This window comes from Manacus candei, unplaced genomic scaffold (assembly GCF_025592945.1).
Source record: "Manacus candei isolate 608988 ecotype Guabito, Panama unplaced genomic scaffold, ASM2559294v1 h1tg000014l, whole genome shotgun sequence".
In the NCBI taxonomy this organism is placed as follows: Eukaryota; Metazoa; Chordata; class Aves; order Passeriformes; family Pipridae; genus Manacus; species Manacus candei.
This window is the reverse complement of record NW_026138062.1, coordinates 47,081,713-47,103,046: the sequence shown is the minus strand read 5'-3', so window position 1 is coordinate 47,103,046 and position 21,334 is coordinate 47,081,713. Positions and strand designations below refer to the sequence as shown.

The 21,334-nt window shown below is 42.4% G+C and overlaps 1 protein-coding gene across 3 annotated transcripts in view; it reads right to left on the bottom strand.

The window, feature by feature from the left end:
• The window catches only part of ME3 (malic enzyme 3), a 118,781-nt gene that overhangs the window by 26,234 nt on the left and 71,213 nt on the right, over positions 1 to 21,334 (bottom strand). For all 3 annotated transcript variants that reach the window (XM_051779252.1, XM_051779250.1, XM_051779251.1), the window contains 3 exons: positions 7,300 to 7,375; positions 4,266 to 4,427; positions 1,393 to 1,496 (listed from right to left, as the gene is read on the bottom strand). In XM_051779252.1, coding sequence (XP_051635212.1) covers positions 1,393 to 1,496; positions 4,266 to 4,427; positions 7,300 to 7,375 — 342 coding nt within the window. The remainder of the gene's footprint in view (positions 1 to 1,392; positions 1,497 to 4,265; positions 4,428 to 7,299; positions 7,376 to 21,334) is intronic.

Below are 21,334 nucleotides of genomic sequence, written 5' to 3'. Positions count from 1 at the left end.
TACACAGTAAGTGGGCAATCTCAGCTGGGCAGGTTGATGCACTGGCTGGCTGTCACATGGCACATGTCTACACCATGCTGCTGAACAGCAGAGGAGAGGCTTCTGCCTAACACCCTGGATGTGCACAGGGTGCACCATAACACTGTGCAGATGCTCAAACTCTCTACGACACACTCACCCTCCTCAAAACTTGATTTGTCAGTTGTGACTGAATGGTCCTCTGCATTTCTGCCCCTGTTTCCTACATCCCTCCACCCATAGCCAGCTCGGCAGTCAGACTGTGTGTGTAAAGACGTGCTTCTCAGTGGATGGGTAGGTGCTGTCATCAGACACTGGTCACAGTGTTTCCTACCTCCAAGGAGACATGCTGAACTGCGTGCTGATGACACAGGTACCACCCACTCCCTTCCATTTGTGCAGGAACACACACAGTCCAGCAGCCAGCTGGAGACACAGACAGAGGGAAGATCAAACATAGCTCCTTCAGCTGTGAAGAAAACACCATAGGACATACAGGCAGGCAGCAGCCTGGTAATCAGGCACAGACTGCAGCTCTCTGCTGCTCCTTATGAATATCATCTGCTGCTTTAGGGAAGGCAAAAAAAGCTGCTTTGGGGCTTGGAGCGTTCCAAATATTAATCGTTTTTCCTTAACAGTTGTCCTCACTTTCTTTCTTATGGTAACCTCTCCATATAGTCATGGAGATTTTAATACATTTTCTTTTATTTTTCAGAGAGAGGTGCACATACAGGGCTGAGGTGGTGCTTCTGTTCTTCCCAAATAAAACTCCGTGGTACATCAGAGACCCTCTATCCCAGGTAGTAAGTAAGAACGGAAATATGCAGTTGGTCTGTCCCACCACTAAAAGGCCAATGCATGTAATCCTGGCCTTCTTACTCCACAGACTTAAACGCCAGCAGGGAAGTTCCTATTTTAGGCAAAGCAATAGACAGGCAGTCTGCAAACTCCACACCGTGGGAAGGAACATAACCACTTCCATTTAGATGATTTCCTTCACAATGGTGAGAGCTAGAAACTTCCTTTATAAAATGTAAACAACCCAAAGTTTAGGTTCTGACTCTGCTGAATGAGGCTCATAAATGCATGATGGAGGCCAGACACAGCCCACAGGACATATGTTTGACACCTCTGGCCTATAGGGACAGGAAATGGTTATAAATAGTCAGTCTCATTTCAGTTCTCTGAAGACAAATATTTTTGACATGAAGTGCTCAAGCACAAAGAGTCATTTGCAGACCACCCAGGAGACTTGAATTGAAATGACCTTCCTCTGCTTGGATGATCAATTATACTAATGTTTATTTCACGAGTTGCAACATTTGCTCTTAAATGGAAGCAGCCCAGAGGAGCCATGTATATAACCCCACTTACTTGTTGGTAACTGCCTGCATAAACTCATCAATCAGTTCGTCGTACTGTTTCCCACGAACCCTCTTGTGTTTCAGTCCAATATAGAGTGGATCACTCAGGAGAGCCTAGGACACAAAGCAATTCTGTTGACATCTTCTCTTCCACGGATGGATGGAGATTTATGTCCCAGCCTACCAAAAATGTTTGTCTGATGTGGTCATATTAATTTTACTTACTATGCAGTGAAGGCCAGCTCACACATCTCTTCCCAAGCAGAAAGTGTTTCCATAGGAGGCTACGGACTATCTTGTCTTGTAAATAAAGTCGGAGGGATATAACACTTCTTGACGGCTGTAGGAAATGCATCCCTAGAACAGCTCTACCAAAGGCTCTCTGCCAAGGTGCCTCGCTCCTAGTGAATAAAACTGACCTTGTGTGAGGAGTGTTCACTGTGGATTCGGTTCTTAATTTTGCACTGAGGTTACCAGGAAAGTTGACCATAAACAGTGCTTTGAGAATGAAGATCGCCTCAAGTAACTTGAAATTACATGTGTAGTTTAGGCCTTTAAAGTGACAGCCCAGTCAGTGTTGACCAGAATCAGTGATCAGCTACCAAAATGTTTCCAAGACCTGCACCTACCTAGCACTCACCTCGGTTATCTGGTAGGTGTCAAGGAAAGGTATTGTCATATAACAGATAAAGTTACATTTTGGCTCCCAATAGGACCATAAAAACAGGCCATTCCTCCAACCAATCCAGCAGGTGTTGAATCAGGACCCATAAACCACCTATAAAGGACTGTGTCAGCATGGAAATAGCTTATATTTGGGAGAAAATTACAGGACAAACAGTGGCAGGAGACATATGGGCCAAGATTTCTGTGAGTCACTGCAAAGCAACTCTATTTCCTGCCCAATTTCAGCAACCGAACTACATACATGATATGGGCATGAGCCATCTCAAACCTATTGTCCTGCAGCCATATGGTTGTAAGTATTGGCAGGTATGCAAATATCAGATCTGTTTTTACAGCCACAGTTGTTTCCCCTTAGAAGGAAAGATGGAAGAGTTTTTCCTTTGAGTTTAATACATTAGCTCTTCAGGGCCACGGAACAGGAAGGAGACCCACTAGTATTCCTTCACTGATTGCTCCTACAGTACCATGTGCTCCGGGGCCTGTTCATGGAGTATAAAATTCTCCCACAGACAAAATTCTCCCACAGACAAGCTGAGAAGTGCCAAGCTCAGAAAGAAGACTGATTTGCTGAAAGCGTATACAATGTATTATGGACCATCAGAAAAACAAACTGGCAACTGATTCTAAAAATATAATACAACTGCTGTACTTACTGTGTTCTACCTGAAGTTTCTGTGTTAGCAACAGGGTCACCCCTGGCTCACCAGGTATTAATAGGCAGAGATGAACAGGATGAATGCCTAAAAGACGTGTCATATTTATGCACTGATAAAGGAGTTTATTTGTGGGACAGGATGGGCTAGGATGTGCTTAGGGTTCAGTTAATCTGGGCTTATGCACAAAAAAAGCCATGAAATAAATAAACAAATTATATTGTGAAGAAATATATTGTTCATATTGTTGGACATATCTTAATCTCAGATGCAGAAATTACCTCAACAGAGAAGTTTCTGGACACATAAATTACATCTGATCTTGGGCAGAACAAAAGTTCCCAACACCGACTCTGTGATTCCCTTTTTCTGATGCCATTTGACCCTTGGAGAGGCCTAAAAATCATTGATGCCACTTTGGATTTTAGTGTCCCGTGGATGCTGAGATAGAAAGAGATAGTCATGCACAATCAGAAGCTTCCCTTGGGAAGGGAAGCACTTTCACCCAGCTTCCTCTGGGGGGAAACTCCAGCTGGGGGGCTCAGAGCATGCTAGCACTGGTGGTGTGCAGACCAGCATGGAGGAGAGGGAAGAGATGGTGGACCCAAAGCCAAGTACAACGCTCTACTGACTAGAGACTCCAAAAAGTGAGAGACTGAGACTTAATTCCCGCTTTAGCCTCAGAGGGTCCAAGATCAGAGTTCCCCCTTTTCAAGAAAGAACATGGATCAGGCTGAGATGAGGACACCCTATATTCCATAAGTCCATGACAGGCCACTATGCTAAAGGGACAACATTAGGAAGGAATTAAAGCTCTTATACCCCAGATTTATTATTCCTCTCAAGAAACCTGTGTTTGGTTTACTCGAGGTCATGTGAGGCACAAGTACATTCTAAAAAATGGACAAACCCAGGCCATCACAAATAGCTATAGGATATTAATTTTAAAAAACACATCCTCACAGATGTCCATTCTGGCATTGTTAAAATGTTTCACTTTGGCCTTTCTGAGCCAGAGTCATAAGGTAAAAATCTGCAAACAGATGGAGTCTTCTTGTTGGTTATCATGTGCAGTAACATGTGCAATCTGACAAAACAGTGAAATTAATCATTCCCAAACCACTCACCAGGGATTCTCCATTTCTGGAATACAGTCACCTCTACACAGACATGAATATCTGCCTGTTTATTCACAATTACCAGAGGAAGAATAAATCCAGGATTTCCTGCAAAAAGCCTATCAACTCACCTTGCCATGCTGAAAGATGGAGCTGACCCTTCACCTCCAGCTGGTAACACTCTGAGTCTTCTCACTGGGGGACCTTGAGTCTATTTAGTGTTTATTTCAGTTCCTCATAAAAGTAAAAGTTTCTCATGCATTAAACAGGAATTAAACCTTCCCACTTCCCTGCAGTGCTGGTCTAGTCATTGTCTCATCTTGGATGTCTCCGGCTTTGCCTCCATATTTAGGGAACTGGACTCAGTTAAGCATTAATCTCAATTCTTTCTCCTCCCATGCCAGATTTATGAAAAATTGTCTTACCTCATTGTCTGTGCCAACATCGAGCAGGACAGGGAGACACCGTTGTGGGTGAACTCCACCACAAGCTGTGTACAAAGCAAGCTTCCCGACTGGGATACCCATGCCGTAACTTCCTAGGTCTCCTAAACCAAGAATCCTCTCTCCATCTGTCACCACGATAGCCTAGGAGGATCAAAAAAGACTGTTATATGGGGTTGCCAAGGCTCTAGAAGAAAAACCAGCTCCACTGTTTTCACACTAATGCCATTTGCAAATGCATTGCATGGTGGGTATGTGCTCCTTCTACATGACACATGTTAATTAGCTGTTAGTGACAGGGGGGCTGCTCATTTCTGGGGGTAGAGAAAATGTGGTTGATGGGTAGCTAGCTGCTCACAGTGTGAGAGAGCAGCAGCTCTGCTTGCCAACACTTCAATTTGCTTGTAGCAAATCCCAACCAGCAAGGCTTTTTGTGCATCCTCAGCTGTATAACAAGAAGCATCACAAAAGAGATCTGGCCTTGTTTTTTTTCATCTCTTTTTCTAGACGAAGAAAATGTTCGTGCTTATGAACTGCATCTGTGGAAGAAACAGGCTCGTGTCTTCACACAGTTGTAGAGTAGCTGTGGAGTAGCCAACATCAGATAAACAAAACAGAACTCACTGTAACTGGGTCCCTTTGCCTCTGGTCTCCCTGACTGTGAGACAGGTAGAGAAAAGCCATCAGCATGGGCAGCACCATGGACTGCAGAGGAGCTCCCAGACTATGTATTTGATATTAGGTCTTTTTTCCCACCCAGCTGGGAGTTAATAAATGCCATTTAACTCTTTGTGCAACTAGTTTTATGCATTTCAGCAGTACTGTATGGTGCTATGTAACCAAAAGCTTTAGTGTGTGCTTTAGTAAGAAATAAGAGAATTGGAGATTAGAAACTATCTCAATAGATGTACTTCCTTGGGGAGTAGGGGGGTAGATAAAGATGCATTGGTTTGCTGCTGTGACGGAGGAGCATTTTGTTGTTTAGGAATGGAATAAACCTCTTGCTGCACTTTCTGATTTCAGGGAGAATTGTACTCGTCTATTTCAGTGTCCTTTCTTATTCAACATAAACTGTACACACGTCCCATCCATTTTTGAACATTTTTCTATTTTCATTTCCTTCTGAGTCAATGTGAAGCGTTAGCAATGAGAAAGTCTCTTTTGAGTGGCCTCCATCTGGTTTTGGGTGTGCACTCACTCTACCACACCCAGAGGATGCAACTGGGACTTAAAGGCAATAATGGGAATAGGAAGCAGCAAGCACATGCACTGCTACAGGTTTATCCTGAAATTATATGGAGTTAATATTTAAACTATGAAGAGAATATTTAAAAAAATATTAAGTTTTAATGAGTCAAAGTATTTCTCTGGAGCACCAATCCCCATGGTAGGATTCATTCGCTATCCTGGAAGAGACACAAACCCCTCTCATTCCTACATAAGTATATCCATAAATGGTTTCTTCTCACTTGCTCTGCTTCTGGCACTGTGATTCTTTCAGGGCAGTCCAGATTTGACAGGAGGAGTGAAGGGAGGGCTCATTAGAGCTTGGCTAAGCTTTGCTAGGCTGAGCAGAGCACCAGCACCCTTCCAGCCCTTCCAGGCAAGAAAATGCAGGCCTGTGGCCCAGATTTCTCTCTTCTACAGTGAATACTGTTGCCATGAAACTCTAATGAGCCACATGGCAAAATGTGGGCAGCATCTCCAGGTATTTCTGCACAGTCTTTAATGGAACTTAGAGGTGGTGGTGTTCAGCCTTTTCAAAAAAACTGAGTCCCTCCAGGGACTTAGGTGCAGTCCAGGTGCCTCCCTACTTAGCTCAAAATCTTGAGTGTTCCAGTGCCTACCAGTTCAGGCATGGAGAATTGTGTGCACAAAGATACAGGGAACCCCGTGGTCCATAACAGCAATACTGATAAAATTAGCTGCCTCTGTAGTCTGGCAAATCTGGAAAGTAGATAGTCTGAACCTCTTTCATGCATCACTGCCCTTCCTATGGTCTGTTCTCGATGTCAGAGAAGGCTCTTTCAACAACAGTCCCTAATCTTTCTATGCCAGTTTCCCCATCTGCAAAAAGATGTCTATTAGCCATAATGAGTTCTGCTCACAGTCCTGAGCTGGAAACAAATGGAAATACTGAGATCTTTGGACAGAGCAAGGACAAAATACCTAGTTTGCATCAGTTCTCCACAGTCCCAAAGTTATATGAATGTGATCACTTTTTCTGAAAACATGTTAAATTTCTTTCTTTTTTCCCCCTTAGAAGTGGAAAATGCTTGCAAGATTTTCTCAGCTGCCAAACTTTTTTTTCTGAAAGAAGCAGATGACTGATAGGGGACCAAAGCTCTGTCAATAGCCAGGGAAATTCCCAGGCACATGTACTTTCAGACTGATAGAAGGAGGTGAGGTGACTGGCAAGACCTGCTTAAAGTGTTGACTATTTCATGCCAGGGACTTGCCCAGCCCCGAGCTCTAGTGAAAAACACTTCACAAGAATACATTTTGGGTGGGGTGTCAGTAAAATTTTCAGCTGCTGGATATCAAACATGATTTGCAGAGTTGCCAGTGTTCTTGATGCTGCATGACTCACTGGATTTGGGAAGGAGTCCTACAAGCATTGGTTACAGAGATATCTTAAAGAGCTTTGGTGCATCTGACAAGTTATAAGTTAGCCACACAATTCTTCAACACACATATCTTATTTTTTCACTAGGACCCCTATTTTGTACAAATTTATTATCATGCCCATTTTTTTTTTTGACCAAGATCCTGCTACCTTAGAAAAAGTTGTTCTTGACTGCATACACACATAGCAAGAGTCTCTGAAGTCCCAACTGGACTAGAAACTGAAGCTCAACTGGAATCCAGCCTAAAAATTCTCTCAGGAAGGGAATAATTCTTTGCTTGTCCTTTTAAATAGCCAATTCTGAAAATGATGCCAAGCAGTTACATTAAAAACCTCATTTTGCATCCAACTCCCTGTAATTTCCCAGTCTGCAGAAGGCATGACACATACCTTAACATTTTCTTCAGGCCAAGAGTTTAGCATTGTTGCAATATGGCCTTTGTCATGGATGGTGACAAACAATCCGCTAAGAAAGAAAAAAAAGAAAGAAAGAAGAAAAATAAGTCTTGTAATAAAATTAATAACTCCAAGATAAAATAAAACAGGTGAACTTGAAAATGCAGGGAAATGAGCTGCTGAGCAAAAACACCAGGCAACTCTCTGCATTTAACCCTTGTGAAACATTGCTTTGGGAGCAAACTCTGCCTTAGTGCAGAAGGGTCTTCTAATTAAACCAGTTCTGATGAGCACAGGGGAGGCCTCTGGTTTTGCCATATGTATTGTTACATGTTCTTTCCTGAGGAGCTTATAGCTGGCCATTCAAACGGTGAAAGCATGATCCTTCTCACACAGTGAGAAGCTACTGCAGAGCTAGAGATTTTGGGTCTCCTCTTTAGTGAACAGAACTCCAATTGGATCACTTGCCATGGCATTTGCTTAGATGAAGCCAAACCTGCTCTTGCAACATTGTTTCTGTTTTTTTCATTAAGATCTGATCCTAGTTTTTGACACTGACCAAATGAAAACCACGAAAAATTAGAAGTGAAACAGAAAATTAAATGTTTGGATGTTACTTCAGTATGAAGTGTTTACATGGACAACAGCATACGTAATTGCACTAAGGGTAATCACTTCTCAATGCAGAGATCTCCAAGGTTTAACCAAAAATGCCTTCTTTTTAATAAAATTAGGGGCTGAAAAAGATCATTCTTGAAACAGGTTTTAGACTTGTGGCTTACTTTTTTGCTTCTTTGCTGTTGTTACCAAAAATAGTAACCTTAGCAGGAATTCTTCCAATACCCAGGACAGCATTATTTACATTGACTGATCTCTGCTCTGATATTTTGGGATTTTTTTTGAAGTTCCTTTTAGGCTACTCTGACTCCAAAAGAACCAACCTCCTCCATATCTGTCTCAGGGAAAATTCCTTACACTGCTCGCAATGTTGTCTAATCAGCACAAATCAAGGGCTCTAACTTGAGGACTCCCCTTGGCAGGAGAAGGCATCCATTTTTCTTGCCTTGTTATCTACTCACAAAAACAGGAGCTGTGCCAGCAACTAGTAGCACTTGGAACAACACAAAGATGCATTTTTGCTGCTTACATCTGTCAACTATTGCTCAGCCCCAGAAAGTTCATATCTGGTCACAATTTGGGGTTCTAATGTGAAATATTAGGTAAAAGAAGCTTGAAAATAACCTCCATTGTAAGTCCATAAGAGTGATGGATAATCAAACATAATTGGGCTACTCACTCTGGCAAGGGCTTATCTCACATGACTCTTCTAGGGGGCAGATATCTTCCCACAGTCAACTGAGGGATTCTTAATGAAAATGCCCTTTACTTCCAAAAGAAGGAAAATAAAAGTGCTGACTTCACACTGATCAAGTCACAATCAAACAGACAGATCAGAAAGGCAAAAAAGGGAAAGTAATGGTTCATTTATTCAGCATAATTCTTTAACACTGTGCCAGTAACCAACGAACTAATCACATACACATGGCCTGTCTCAAAGGCAGTATTCATAGATGTCAATCTTCATAAAAAGGGAGTACTGTACTGCTGCCATCTACATTTAGAAAGTAGTTACTAACTAGGAATGAAAAGTATAAATTAGAAACAACATTGCAAATAATTCAAGTTGTGATATGCTTTTAAAAAGAATGGTATTGTTTTAAGTTAACTTATTACCTAAGTGTCTAGCCATGTGCCTCATATTCACATCTCTTCAGTACTGAAGGGAGTCCACCAGCTATTTAACCTTTGAAAGATATCCTGTGCTCAGAGCAGAAGCTGAACCCAATTGTCCACCCACCACTGGTCCCGTGGCTCAATGGAACGGCGAGCTGTTTCACACAAAGTGGAGAGGGCAGATACCCACGGCCCCCTGACTCTGACCTTGTATGAGGAGGGCAGTGGGCTGCTCTCCAACCCCTGCTCCAGATATGCCAGGAGAGAGAGTTCAGCCTGGGCCTTCCAAAATCTGATGACTGCTCTCACTATACTCCTTAGGACTGGGACTCTCACAGCTGTCATTGGCTTGGCTTAGATAACTAGGTTGGTGACTGAAAGCCAAGCATGGGTAGACACCCCTCTCAGAATTTGCACTCCTTCCCTTAATATTATGTATTTGATGTTAATTTCTCCTTACTTTCCTTCAGGTAAAATCAGATGGCTTAATTTGGACTAACAATTAACACCCTAATGGCACTACCAGCTTTGAAAGGGAATCCTTCAGGAGCAGAAATGGTGAACCATCTGGGGAAAGTGACCTCTCGCTGACACAACCACATCAGGAAGTGGGCACGTATCTAAGCAAGCCTCTTACTTCACTAAGGCTGAATCCAAGAGCCAAGGGCCCAGTTTCAATAAAACACAAAAGTTTCCAATGCCTTTAGGCATCCAGCTGAAGCATTCCTGAACCTGGTTGAGGCTCTGTGGACTCCCATTAGGTGTTCAAGCATTCAGAAGGGGATCATGGTAGTGGTGAGCTGGAAGTCCCTTTGCAGAATGAGTATGCAGTGACCAACTCTGACAAGCAGTTGAGCAATTTCACAGTGTTTTAAGATGCAAAGAGAAGTAGACACATGTCAGATGTCAGAGTCAGGGGTCACAGGTATGTCCTCCTTTTGTATGATCCCCAGGAGAGTGGTGCTCTCCCTCCTGACAACGACCGTCACCCACAGAGATGAGTTGGCCAACTTGTCAAAATAACATGCCTCAAATTGGCAGAGGGTTAATCTTTCCTAAAATCCCTTCTGCAAGGCAGGTAGAAGGAACAGACAAGATCCACAAACTTAACTCAGCAAAAGCTTTGCTGATGACTGAATAGGGAAGAGTAGCAGCCAGGTTTCACTCAAGGATACACAGATTCTTTATTATGAGGGTGGTGAGGCACTGGAGCAAGTTTCCCAGAGAACCTATTGATGCCTCATCCCTGCAGGTGTTCAAAGCCAGGCTGGATGGCCTTGAGCAAGTTGGTCCTGTGGAAGGTGTCCCTGCCAATGGCAGGGGGCTTGGACTAAATGTTCCCTAACATCCTTTCCAACCCAAGCGATTCTATGATTCTCTGATTATAGGAAAGGTAACAGGAGCAAAAGCTTATTTGTGCCTTTGAGAACAGCAAGGTAGAGCTCTGAATACTACAGGTTGGTCTATGTGGACCAGTAGTAAATAAGAAACATCCAAGTGGCAACAAAATGAATTAACTTGATTTTTCCGCAGAAAAGATGCAGCCTAAACATTCTGAAAGAGGAATGAAACCTCAGCAAGAGATTCTGCCTTTATCATCATGCCTTCTTCATCTCTCTTGGGATTGCAGTTGATAAATTGCTTCAAAGAAACAAAAAGAAATGAAGCAATTTTCCTTTAGTCTCCTTGGGACTCAATAACAACAATTCAATTAAAATAAAATGCTAAAAATATAAGTAATTTTGATCAAGTCATGTAACATGGGCATTGTGTGGAGTAGAGACACAACCTGTTTTTCCTGACCAGAAAACTCACCTGTGCCCAGGAACCTGCCATTCTACATGGGTTCAGTCATGCACGGGGACAAAAACACAAGAAATAGAGCTTAGTAAAAATTAACTGCCCCAGCAATTTCAAGTCAGAATATAGACACTGTATCACTATTTCTGGTTAAATAGTTACCTTCAGAGAGCTGTTAGCTTTGTGGGGGTAATTAAGAGTGGGGAGTGCTTCAATCTGCATCCGTTAGGGTTTCAGAGCTGCAGTCTCATATTCAGTTCATCAGCATCACAGGTTTCACTACATCTTTTAAGGTGGAAGTCAGACTAGATTTTATTGTGCCACTGAGCACATCTGTAAGTGTCTAGGAAACTTCAAGGACAGTTACAGCTTCTTAATTTGTCACTGAGGCAGTATTTCTGTGTGGATGTCAGGCAGTCCAGTCAGGCTCCCTGAACTGGCCTGCAGGATCCATCAAAATGCAGGTCACTGCAGAATCCATCACAGGGATTGAGTATATTCACCCAAACTATACAAGACCTTTTCTCATCCCTAAGCCAGGGACATCATCTTTTCTTTTCTGGTATTGTCCTGACTGTCTTCACGGAAGTATTTCAGGAATACTAAAGCTACACAACGTACCATGTGAGCCATGAGAAGAATTCTGCTCTGGTCCTCAGTACTAATTAGATCTTGGCCATTCTGATGACCTTCTGAAAGTCTCACAATGAAGACAATCCCTTAACTGCAAGGCTCACTTTAGAAAGAGTCTGGAGACAAGGAAAACATGGCACATTTGATGCCCAGAGGAAGTGGTGCTAGATACTGGTGATAGCTTTTTAGAATAACATTCATATTTTTTTATAAGGACATGTAGTGATAGGACAAGGGATAATGGCTTCAAACTGACAGAGTGCAGGTTTAGATTAGATATTAGAAAGAAATTTGCTACTGTGAGGTTGGTGAGGCACTGGAACAGTTTGCCCAGAGAGTCTAGGGACTCCCCATTCCTGAAAGTGTTCAAGGTTGGATGTGGCTTTGAGCAACCTGATCTAGTGAAAGGTGTCCTCACCTATGGCAGGAGGGTTGGAACTAGATGATCTTTAAGGTCCCTTCCAACTCAAACCATTCCATGATTCTTTTAGACATTTGAGAAGGATTAGTTTTAACATCTCAGATATTAGAAACAGAATTATTCTTTAATCCTTTCATTCAATAAGCAGTTACTTTTTTAGAAAGCCTAAGTAGTGTGCACCAGATATTCCTAGTTAGCAATGCTAACCTGTGAGGTACCTCTCATTACAAAAAACAGTGGAGCCAGCAGTGCTATCTCTAAAGCACTATTGTTTATTTACAGGGAATGTTCATTTCCCAAGGCACAGAGGGGAGTGAAAAACATTATGCAACTTCTTTCCTCACAGATCCAAATCTCTCCTCACTTCTCTCCTACTCAAAGTCTCCCTCCCTCTCCTAATCACTTTTCCTTGGCAATTACCAGTGCTTCTGTGGCTGTGTTTGCAACCCTCCTGGTGTGGTCTTGACTCACTTTTCTAGCCCACTGCTGCCTCTGACACGAAATCAAACAGAAATTCAATGCAATCAAATGCAATCAATCTCTTTGCTTTATCAAGCTCCATAATGTATTTGGCTAATGCTATGCTCTTCTTGCAGTCTTGGCCTGTGCTGTGGATTTGGGCAGCACTCCTGTAACTTCAGTTCCCTATTTATAGTTATACAACTAATGGCCTCTTTACACTTACCATATATGAGTAAAAGTCAGAGATTATACCTACCAACTTTACATCACACTGGTCAAAAGCCATGAAAGAGAAGAAAAGATGATGGCACTGGATCACTGATATGTACAGTAGCATGAAGCAAAAGGATGAGGATGCCACTCTTTGCTTCACAAAAACTTCCCTTAATAGCTGAGATATAAAATTATCGTGTATTTATGTCCCTGTGGAGGAAAGAGACACCACTAGAAGGACCTCAAAATCTCCTAAAATGACAGGAGTTGAAAAACACAGTCCTCCCAACTCAACTATTGCAGCTTCATCCTTCTTCTCCTTCCTCGGTCCTCCAGAAGGACTTTTCCCTGGAGAAAGAGATACTTCCCCAGAAAGGAGGAATGTACTTGCAGCATCATTCACTATTTACTCACACTGCAATGGTCAGGCTTGCTCAGGGATTGGTATATAGCATGATGAACACAAATAAACCTCAACTGCAAACTCCATGTGCTTTTTGCACAGAGATCAGTCCATCATTTATTGGATCTCAGAAAAGAGATATCTTCTTTAATGGGCTACCAGGCTTTGCCTTACATAATTACTTGTTCCTGAGAAGAGGAACTGATGAAGGGAAGCAGATTAAAATAGTAGCTGAGGTCCCTGATTCTCTAGATATTTACACACTGCTTCTCATTCAGCCATCAAATGGTCCTTCCAAGGAATCTGGCTCCTTGTGTGTGTGCTGCCATACCAGTATGGAGTGAATTGCAAGACTAGACCATGAATATGGCAACAAAAGTCAGGCTTTGTTTCATTTACATTTACTCAATTTTCTTTGCACTTATTAACTTCTTGTCGGGTGCTATCAGGGGAACTTGCTCCATAAGTGAGGAGATGATAAAAACTATTAGGTGAGTTAGCATTTAAGGAAGTGCACATATTCCCAATACTTGTATCAGACAAGCAGGCATCATGAGTCAGTGTTTTCATCTGGATAGGAATTACTCATTCTCAGAACAAAAATGTTCAGGACAAGGGTTAAGCATCTCCACTTGCAACCTGAAGGTAAGGAAATTCTGTGCATAGAAAAGTCCTTGAGTGTTTTAACTTAATAGGGCCTGGACTTCCCTTAGAAGACACAGGAAGTCAGTGGGAAAACATGGCTTAAAAAAGCAACAAACAAAAGAGATGAGTCAGATCTTTGCCAGCATCACAGCCTGCACCAGGCTGCTGTTGAACAGCCATAAAAAAGTTGTGAGACAGCAGTCAGAAACCTACAGTGAGATATAAGGCTGGACAGAAAACAGTTCTGACAGGTATAGCAGAAGTTGACCTTATGATCACAGACATTGCCTTATAGAAAGGCATGATGCTCTTGGAAAACCGTGAGCAAGACTGCCTCAGAGTAACACTGAAATGCATATATCAAAATTATTTTAACACTCAGGAAATTAAGAAACAAGTTGGCTTGCTGCTGTGGAAGGATGCTGACTGGTGCTGCACGCCACTGTGCTCTTTGCAGTCTGGTTGGATTATGCCCCAAGCCCAGCTGACTGGTATGTATTTTGTCTGTCCAAGGCTGCAAAAGGGACACACGCGAGGGAGGGATCAGCTGATGGACTCGGCTTTTATTGCACACTAACCACAGAAGATTCTCACTGCTGTGCCAGAGAACAGGCTGGAGAACCCTTCTCTGGATTACAGGTCAGCCTGTGCTAGAGTTGCAATAAAATGTGCTTACAGTAAAGCCCTACATTTGGGTTTATTTATTTACACTTTCAAAAATCATATACAAAATATACAGGTTGAGCAACATGAGTCTTTAGAGACATTTCCACCAGCTGTACCCCCACTGCTGATTTTTTTTCTTCTGGTCTCTGCCAGAATAGGACAAAAAGCTTCAGAATAACAAAATAAACTTTGAAATTGCTTGGCTGTTTTAGGGATCTTGAGATTACAAATGCCTGTGGGCTACAGGCTTTGGAGAGACAGTATGTGCTAGCATGCACTGATTTGTCTAAATACAGTGCAATTAATCATCAGATTGGACAAAATCTCTGTGGTGATTCATCAGCTATATTTTGCAGATTTGTTTATAATAAAAGCCAAGAACTTTTTGTTGTTTTAGATAATTTTCTTTGTAAATTGCAGGATGCTGAACAGTACCCTGAGGTACTGATGAAAAAATAATAGAAACCAAGCACAATCAACTATTAATGATATCTGTACAGAGATTTATAAGGCGATATATCTATAATTTAAGTACACTAAAAGATTTAATTTCAAATGATCTGCAAGGTGAATGATAGCATTACTACTATAAATTTCCTTAATGTTTTCATCATACATTTTAGGCAGGAAACCCAAAAATCAATGTGGGATCCAGAAGATGCAGGCTTCAAGGTACAATAATGAAAGATACATTATCCACACAAACCCCACAAACCTACACAGGGAAATATCCACGATTCCAAGGGATGGCAAACTGCTAAGCTGTAGGAAACTGCCAAAGAACAGGGAGATTTGAATGAGCACATACAAGCAATTGCACCCAAACACAGAGAGCAGTGCACACAGGCTTCAGTGCAAGCTGTAGTCCTCCTCGTGCTTTGGTATAGTCCAACCCCTGCCACAGCAGATCAGAGCCTAAAACAAAGCTTTTGGATCTATCTCCTCATTTACCAGGTCATAATTTTAATAGTTTGTTGTTTTTCTTTTTTTTTTTGCCAGGAAAAGGGCGATTATAACAATAACACTTCGTCCTCTCTCTCCTGCAGGCTCATTTCAACAAATTTATCAGAAAGGTAAAGGTCTCAAAGATGTTTGTTCTTACACCCTTTTATGAAAATTACTGTTGAGATAAAAAGATAAAGGTGTTCATGTCCCCGCCACTCCGTGGAGGGGAACACAGACCTTCCTCTGATAATTATTCTGACAGTTGGCCAAAATGACAGCTTGTAGTACATCCAACATGTGCTGCTTCCCACCCAGTACCTACTAAGACCTAGCTCAGCCCTAGCAAAGCATCAGAGTTTTCCTCAGAGGCTGCAAGACTAAGCAGAAGACAGAGAAAAGGAGGAAAAAAGTGACTGTAGAGGGAACCAAATGAAAAAAGGAATGGTTATGGTGCAGGATCAAAAAGGTACAGACAGGAAATCAGAGGGGACAGCAAGCAGAGCACTGAAAGCTGTGCTCACTGTTCCCTAAGGAATAGGTGAGGGAAGGGGAGAAGCACAAGCTGGTATGGGTGGCTATGATGCAGCACAGGTGGACATGCAAAAGGGTTGAAGGAGATGTGGAAGGGAACAGAAGCTGTCATAAATATGAAGTGCTAGGGGACAGTGGACAGAAACCAGGAGGAATCCTGGATTTATTGGTTCTGCCAGTCAGCAAACAGCCTAAGGAATAAATAGTCCTTTCTTCCTCTCCAGGGCAGAGTTGATACAGAAAGACCAGCTCAGTAAGCACTGTTATTGGTCATTATGCAGCAATCTCAAAATACAGAGGGTTGTAATCAGGTCCCCAATGGATCTCTGCTATCCACATTCTAGCATTAAGGAAGGAGGTAAACAGACCCATGTTGCTCTTGGCTTGTCTTGAGCTGCTTGTCCCTACTGTATTCTCAGGACTGCATTCTCTGGTTGAACCAGAGAACTGTCACGGTATAGCATAACTTAGGCGTTAAATTCTCCCTGTATTTTAAAACTTAACAAACTGAATTTTTCCAGTGTCCTTTTCAGCAGTGGTGTTTTGATACTCATGTTTAGGAGGGCCTCTGAGAGGGTCTATTTATGTAAGTACTGAGCTGCAGGAGCCAAGGGCTGGGTAAGAGCCCAAGTAGGTTTGCAGCATGGAGTCTGACTCTGGCTTACCCTCAGCACCCAGAGCTCCCTTCTAGCTGATGTGCAGGAGGGAGAGGGAGAAACCAGACTGTCTTCTGTTACCCACACATAAATTTACAGATGCAGATGGGTAAAGATCAGGCTTAGAGGTGAGAAATAAGTTCCCATCATCCAGGGATTCCACCAATGAGCAAGTGTGGGCATTTCCCAAATTCAGTATCCTTTGCTGCATTTAAGCTCATCATGCTCAAGGGGCTTGAAGCCCTTTGTTCAAAAACACTTTGTTAAGTGTACGAAAATCTGACTGAGCCTTGATTTTCCTCTGCCTTTTTCGAGGTTCAGCCCTAAACCTGTCTGTGTGTTAAATCCTGGCAGTATTTCAGTAATCAAGAGTTACAAAGAGAAACAAGCTGAGATGGGCAATTAGTGCTGTTGCTCAGTTGATATTGAACAAGGAGCCCTTATCTGTTTTCACTGCTAAGCACATAATGTATTGTGTTTGACTTGATAGTACTGAGGTTAAGGTGGGATCAAAAATCCCCACAAAATTAAATCTGATTATATTTCCTTCCTGCACTGTGTAAATTCTTCCAAGATCCACACCTTCACTTTTAAAAAGTGCACTGCAGGGATTCCCAAGAATGAACACACAAGTAGGACAAAGTTTGACAAAGAAAAGAAAGATTATTTTGACAATACCAGAGCAATCAGCTTTCAGATAAATTAAATATAACTTGGTACACTCTTAGCAAACTCACCTAATAAAAAAAATATAACTTTTGCCATAAATTGCAGCAAATACAGAAAATATCATCAGCTTTTAAAGGAAGTCTTCTACAGTCATGTTATAGAATCATAGGATCACAGAACGGTTTGGGCTGGAGGGACCTTAAACATCATCTAGACCAAACCCCCTTGTTGTGGGAAAGGACACCTTCCACTACACCAGGCTTCTCAAGAGTCCCATCCAACCTGGTCTTGAACATTCACAGGGATGGGGCATCCACAACTTCTCAAGGTAACTGTGCCAGTGGCTCACCATTCTTACAGTCAGAAGCTTCTTATATCTAATCTAAACCTACCCTCTTTCATTCCAAAAGCATCGCTCCTTATCCTATCACACTGTGACCCTGTAGAAAGTTCCTATCATGCTCTCTTGTAGACCCCTTTAGGTTACTGGAAGATGCTATAAGGTCTCCCTGGATCCTCCACTTCTCCAGGCTGAACAACTCTCAGCCTGTCTTCATAGGAGAGGTGCTCCATCCATCTGAGTATCTTCATGGCCTCCTCCGGACTCTATCCAACATCTTTATGATGGGACGCTCAGTGCTGGATGCAGCACTCTACGTGAGGTCTCACCAGATCAGAGAGGCAGAAACACCTCCCTCAGCCTGCTGGCCATGCTGCTTTTGACACAGCCCAGGATATGGCTGACTTTCTGGGCTGCGAGTGCACATATAATGGTTCTACCAACCCCCTCAAGTCCTTTTTGCCAGGGCTGCTCTCAATCCACCCTTTGCCCAGCCTGTTTTGGTGCTTGGGATTGCCCTGTCCCAGTGCAGGACTTTGCACTTGACCTTGTTGAACTTCCCAAGGCTCATGTGGGCCCACCTCTGTACTGACGTGTGTCGCTTGACTTGTCAAAATGTTCGAACAATGTGCTTGAAACACAGAGTTCTCCAGAAACAACACCCAAACACAGCAAAACCTAAGGAATATAAGAATTACTGTGCTAAAGCACAGAAGCCCTCACTTGATGCAGACCTGTTGGGGAAGAATACAGAAAATGCAAAGGAGCTCTTAAAGCAGCCCATCTCCTCTCTTTCAGAAAGAGATGCCCTGAGCATAAGGGTGTAAGCTTGCTAGCTCTGACACAGCCATTACACAGCAACATGAGCTGCATCTCAGTCACTTTGCAGTGGCATATAAAAGTCAATATAAATTATATAATAAAAATGTATAATTTATTAATATAAATGATACATGAACTAAACTGTTAAAAAGAGGATTACTCCTCATAAAAAATGTCTCTAAGTCACGAAGCACAGTCCACAGATATTCCACAGCCCAATGGATACTACTGTTCAAGGTTTTCATGATAGTCAGCATCATTTCCCCTCCAATTTACATCCTGGTATTCATTATTCTAAATAATTCTCTTCCCTCCTCCCTGTCTTTGGCATTTTTTGTTTGAGGTGGGGTTGTTTCTTGTGGCAGCAGCATAGATTTATGCCAGATCAACGGAAAACACATCCTCTTGTATTTCCTTCACCAGGTCAATCTCTTTCGTTTGGCCACTCCACCTTTTCCTTTGAGCTTCTCCTGGTAAATCAAAGAATTTCAACAGACTTAAATCTAAATAACCTCTGACAGCAGCAGAAAGCCTGACCTTCATAAATTAACATGAGATTTGCTGTTAACTTCCGAAATTTTATCTCATGCCCATGGAAGTTTCTTGTGGTTGTTAGAGCTCCTGCACACATATTTTTCTTAGTATAAGAAAGAAGAGAGAGAGAGAAGACTGGAGATACAGAATAAGAAGCACTAACTGTTTTTCTAACTAAAAAAATGGATCAGAGTCCTTTTTCACTCCCATTGTGATGTAATAACTGTGGTAGGGCTTCCCAACATCAACAGTGTCCATCCCATTCCCCAGCCTCCATGAAACCTCAGACCAGGACTGATACACCAGCTGTTCTCTCTGTATGCCCAGAAGCCAATCTGTCCTCCTCTCCTCATTCTGAGAAACACTTCACCAAAGAGGAAACAGAGATAGAACAAGGATGGGGGTACAGCATGCTGAAAAGACATGCCTGGAAAAAGTGGGGTGAGCACAGGGGGAACCTCTGAACTCTCACCTCTCAGAAGAAGTTCCACACAAGCTGAGCCATTTTCAGCAGCCCTAGTCTCCCTCTGCACTAAATGCCTTCTCTTCACCTACTTCAACCATGGTCTTCCCCTCCTCTTTCAATAATCTTGTCTCATACTAAGGCCTGTCTCACACCTATATCTTCTGCCAACCTCTTCAGGGCTTTTTGACTACACATGGCCTCCATGAGACTTTCCACAGACATCCCCTCCCCTTCAGTCTGCTACAAGACCAGTCTGTTTGTGGCAGTTACCTAAACACACTGTTAAACACATTCATCTTCTCATACACTGATTTCAGCTGCCTCTGGAAGAAGGTTGAACCAGGCTGGTGGCAAGAAGAGAAGTTGTGACAACCAATGTATTTATAAGAAGTAGAGATTGCCTAAAGGGGTTTCAAAAGAACTTTTCAGGACAATAATCCAAACCCCAGTCTTCTCACTCACTTCTGGTCTCCACTGTTTTATAGAAGAGGGAGTGCAGATAATTCTGTGGTTAGGGACAACTCTGTGGGATTTACATCTTTGTTCTAGTTCCATTTTGTTTGGGCTTAAAGTGTCTAGAAATGTCAGGAACTTTTCCTCCTGCTGCTCAGACTGCACAACACCATTTAAAAAAGCCACTCAGAAGAGCCAGACCTGCTGACAAGACAATTCTGTAGATTGACTGATGTTTCATTTGCTCATTTTTCATCAGAGACACAGATCATTATTCTGTCAGACTTAATTTTCACACCATCTGCATCCTGTTAACTTTCATTCTCCAGGTTCAGCTTAATCTCAACATGTTTGGCATTGTTCTGCAAGCAGTCCTCAAGGATATTTATGTTTCTAGAAAAAAAGAGTGAACTTAGGCAAGTTTCTTCTGTCTCATAACTTCTCTCCAATGGTGATACACCAACCTCTTCCACTCCTGCTACCAAGGGATGCCAAAAGCTTTTGAGGAGCAGCTGACAACTTTATACTTTCAAATACCAGTATGTTCATGAATTAAGCAGTGTCTCGAGAGACTATGGTCTTATGCCACTGTAATAAACTATCCCTCCCTATCACAGAAGAAATAAAACCCTGATTCTACGCCCTCAGACAAGTTTCCACTCTGCTTTCTCTTTGTGAAAAAGTATAGTCTCTTTCAAAGACACTCACAATTAAAAGAGATCCTCAGGTTTAAAACATACCTTTTAAATAGCATTGCACATGTTCAGTCCTGTGCTGTATAAGGGCCCCCATGATATTAACTACATACATTTACATTGAAAAAAAGAAGCAAAAAAAAGGGAAAAAAAAAGATCAAAATATTACCATGAACTTTTCTTTGTAGAGGCCTTTATATTCTTACTCTAAAGCAAAAAGGACTCTCAACCACGGTCTGAAAGCTTGGGTGGCAGAAGTATTTCCTAAGGAAAGAGTGACTATCTGTTAACGGGATTGAAGAACAAAGATTTCTCCTTCCTTCCCTCATTAAGTCTCAGAATGTTGCAAGCCCAGCTCTGTTATATTTCATTCTTCCCTTCTACCAAATTTCTGATGGGGCCTGGGCTTTGAAAAGCAAAAAAACACTTTCCAGGCCTGTGTTCCATAGTACCTAGGTAGTACTTAGTTCTTTAGTACCTGTCCTTTGCTTGAAGCTAGTTGTGTTATCACTGCTGCTGCACATAAGCAAACCTGCCATCCATGTGCCTTGAGCAGCTTGCTCCTGCTTTAGCATATCCCTTTCATCATGTCAGCACAACTCCTGTTGCAGGTGGCAGTGAACTGGCTATTTGGATTACTGCTAGTCTGGCCCAAAAAGGGCTTGGATCTACCCAGATTTATCCTTGAACCAGATCACTGCATGGACATCTCTGGAGGCGGTGGGAGGGGTGGTGGGAGGGAAGAGTGAAGGGATGCCAGGGATGGATTGCAGGAGACAGACTGAAAAGTTGCTCATGTGCAGCCATAGGACCTGAAGCTGTACAACTCTGCAAGAAATCTCCCTTAAGTCTGGATCACCCTTGATCATCATATCTTGTAAAAGACATATTGTTCAATATGTGAAACAAGTCTTGTCACCTTGGAACACTATTCTCAGTCA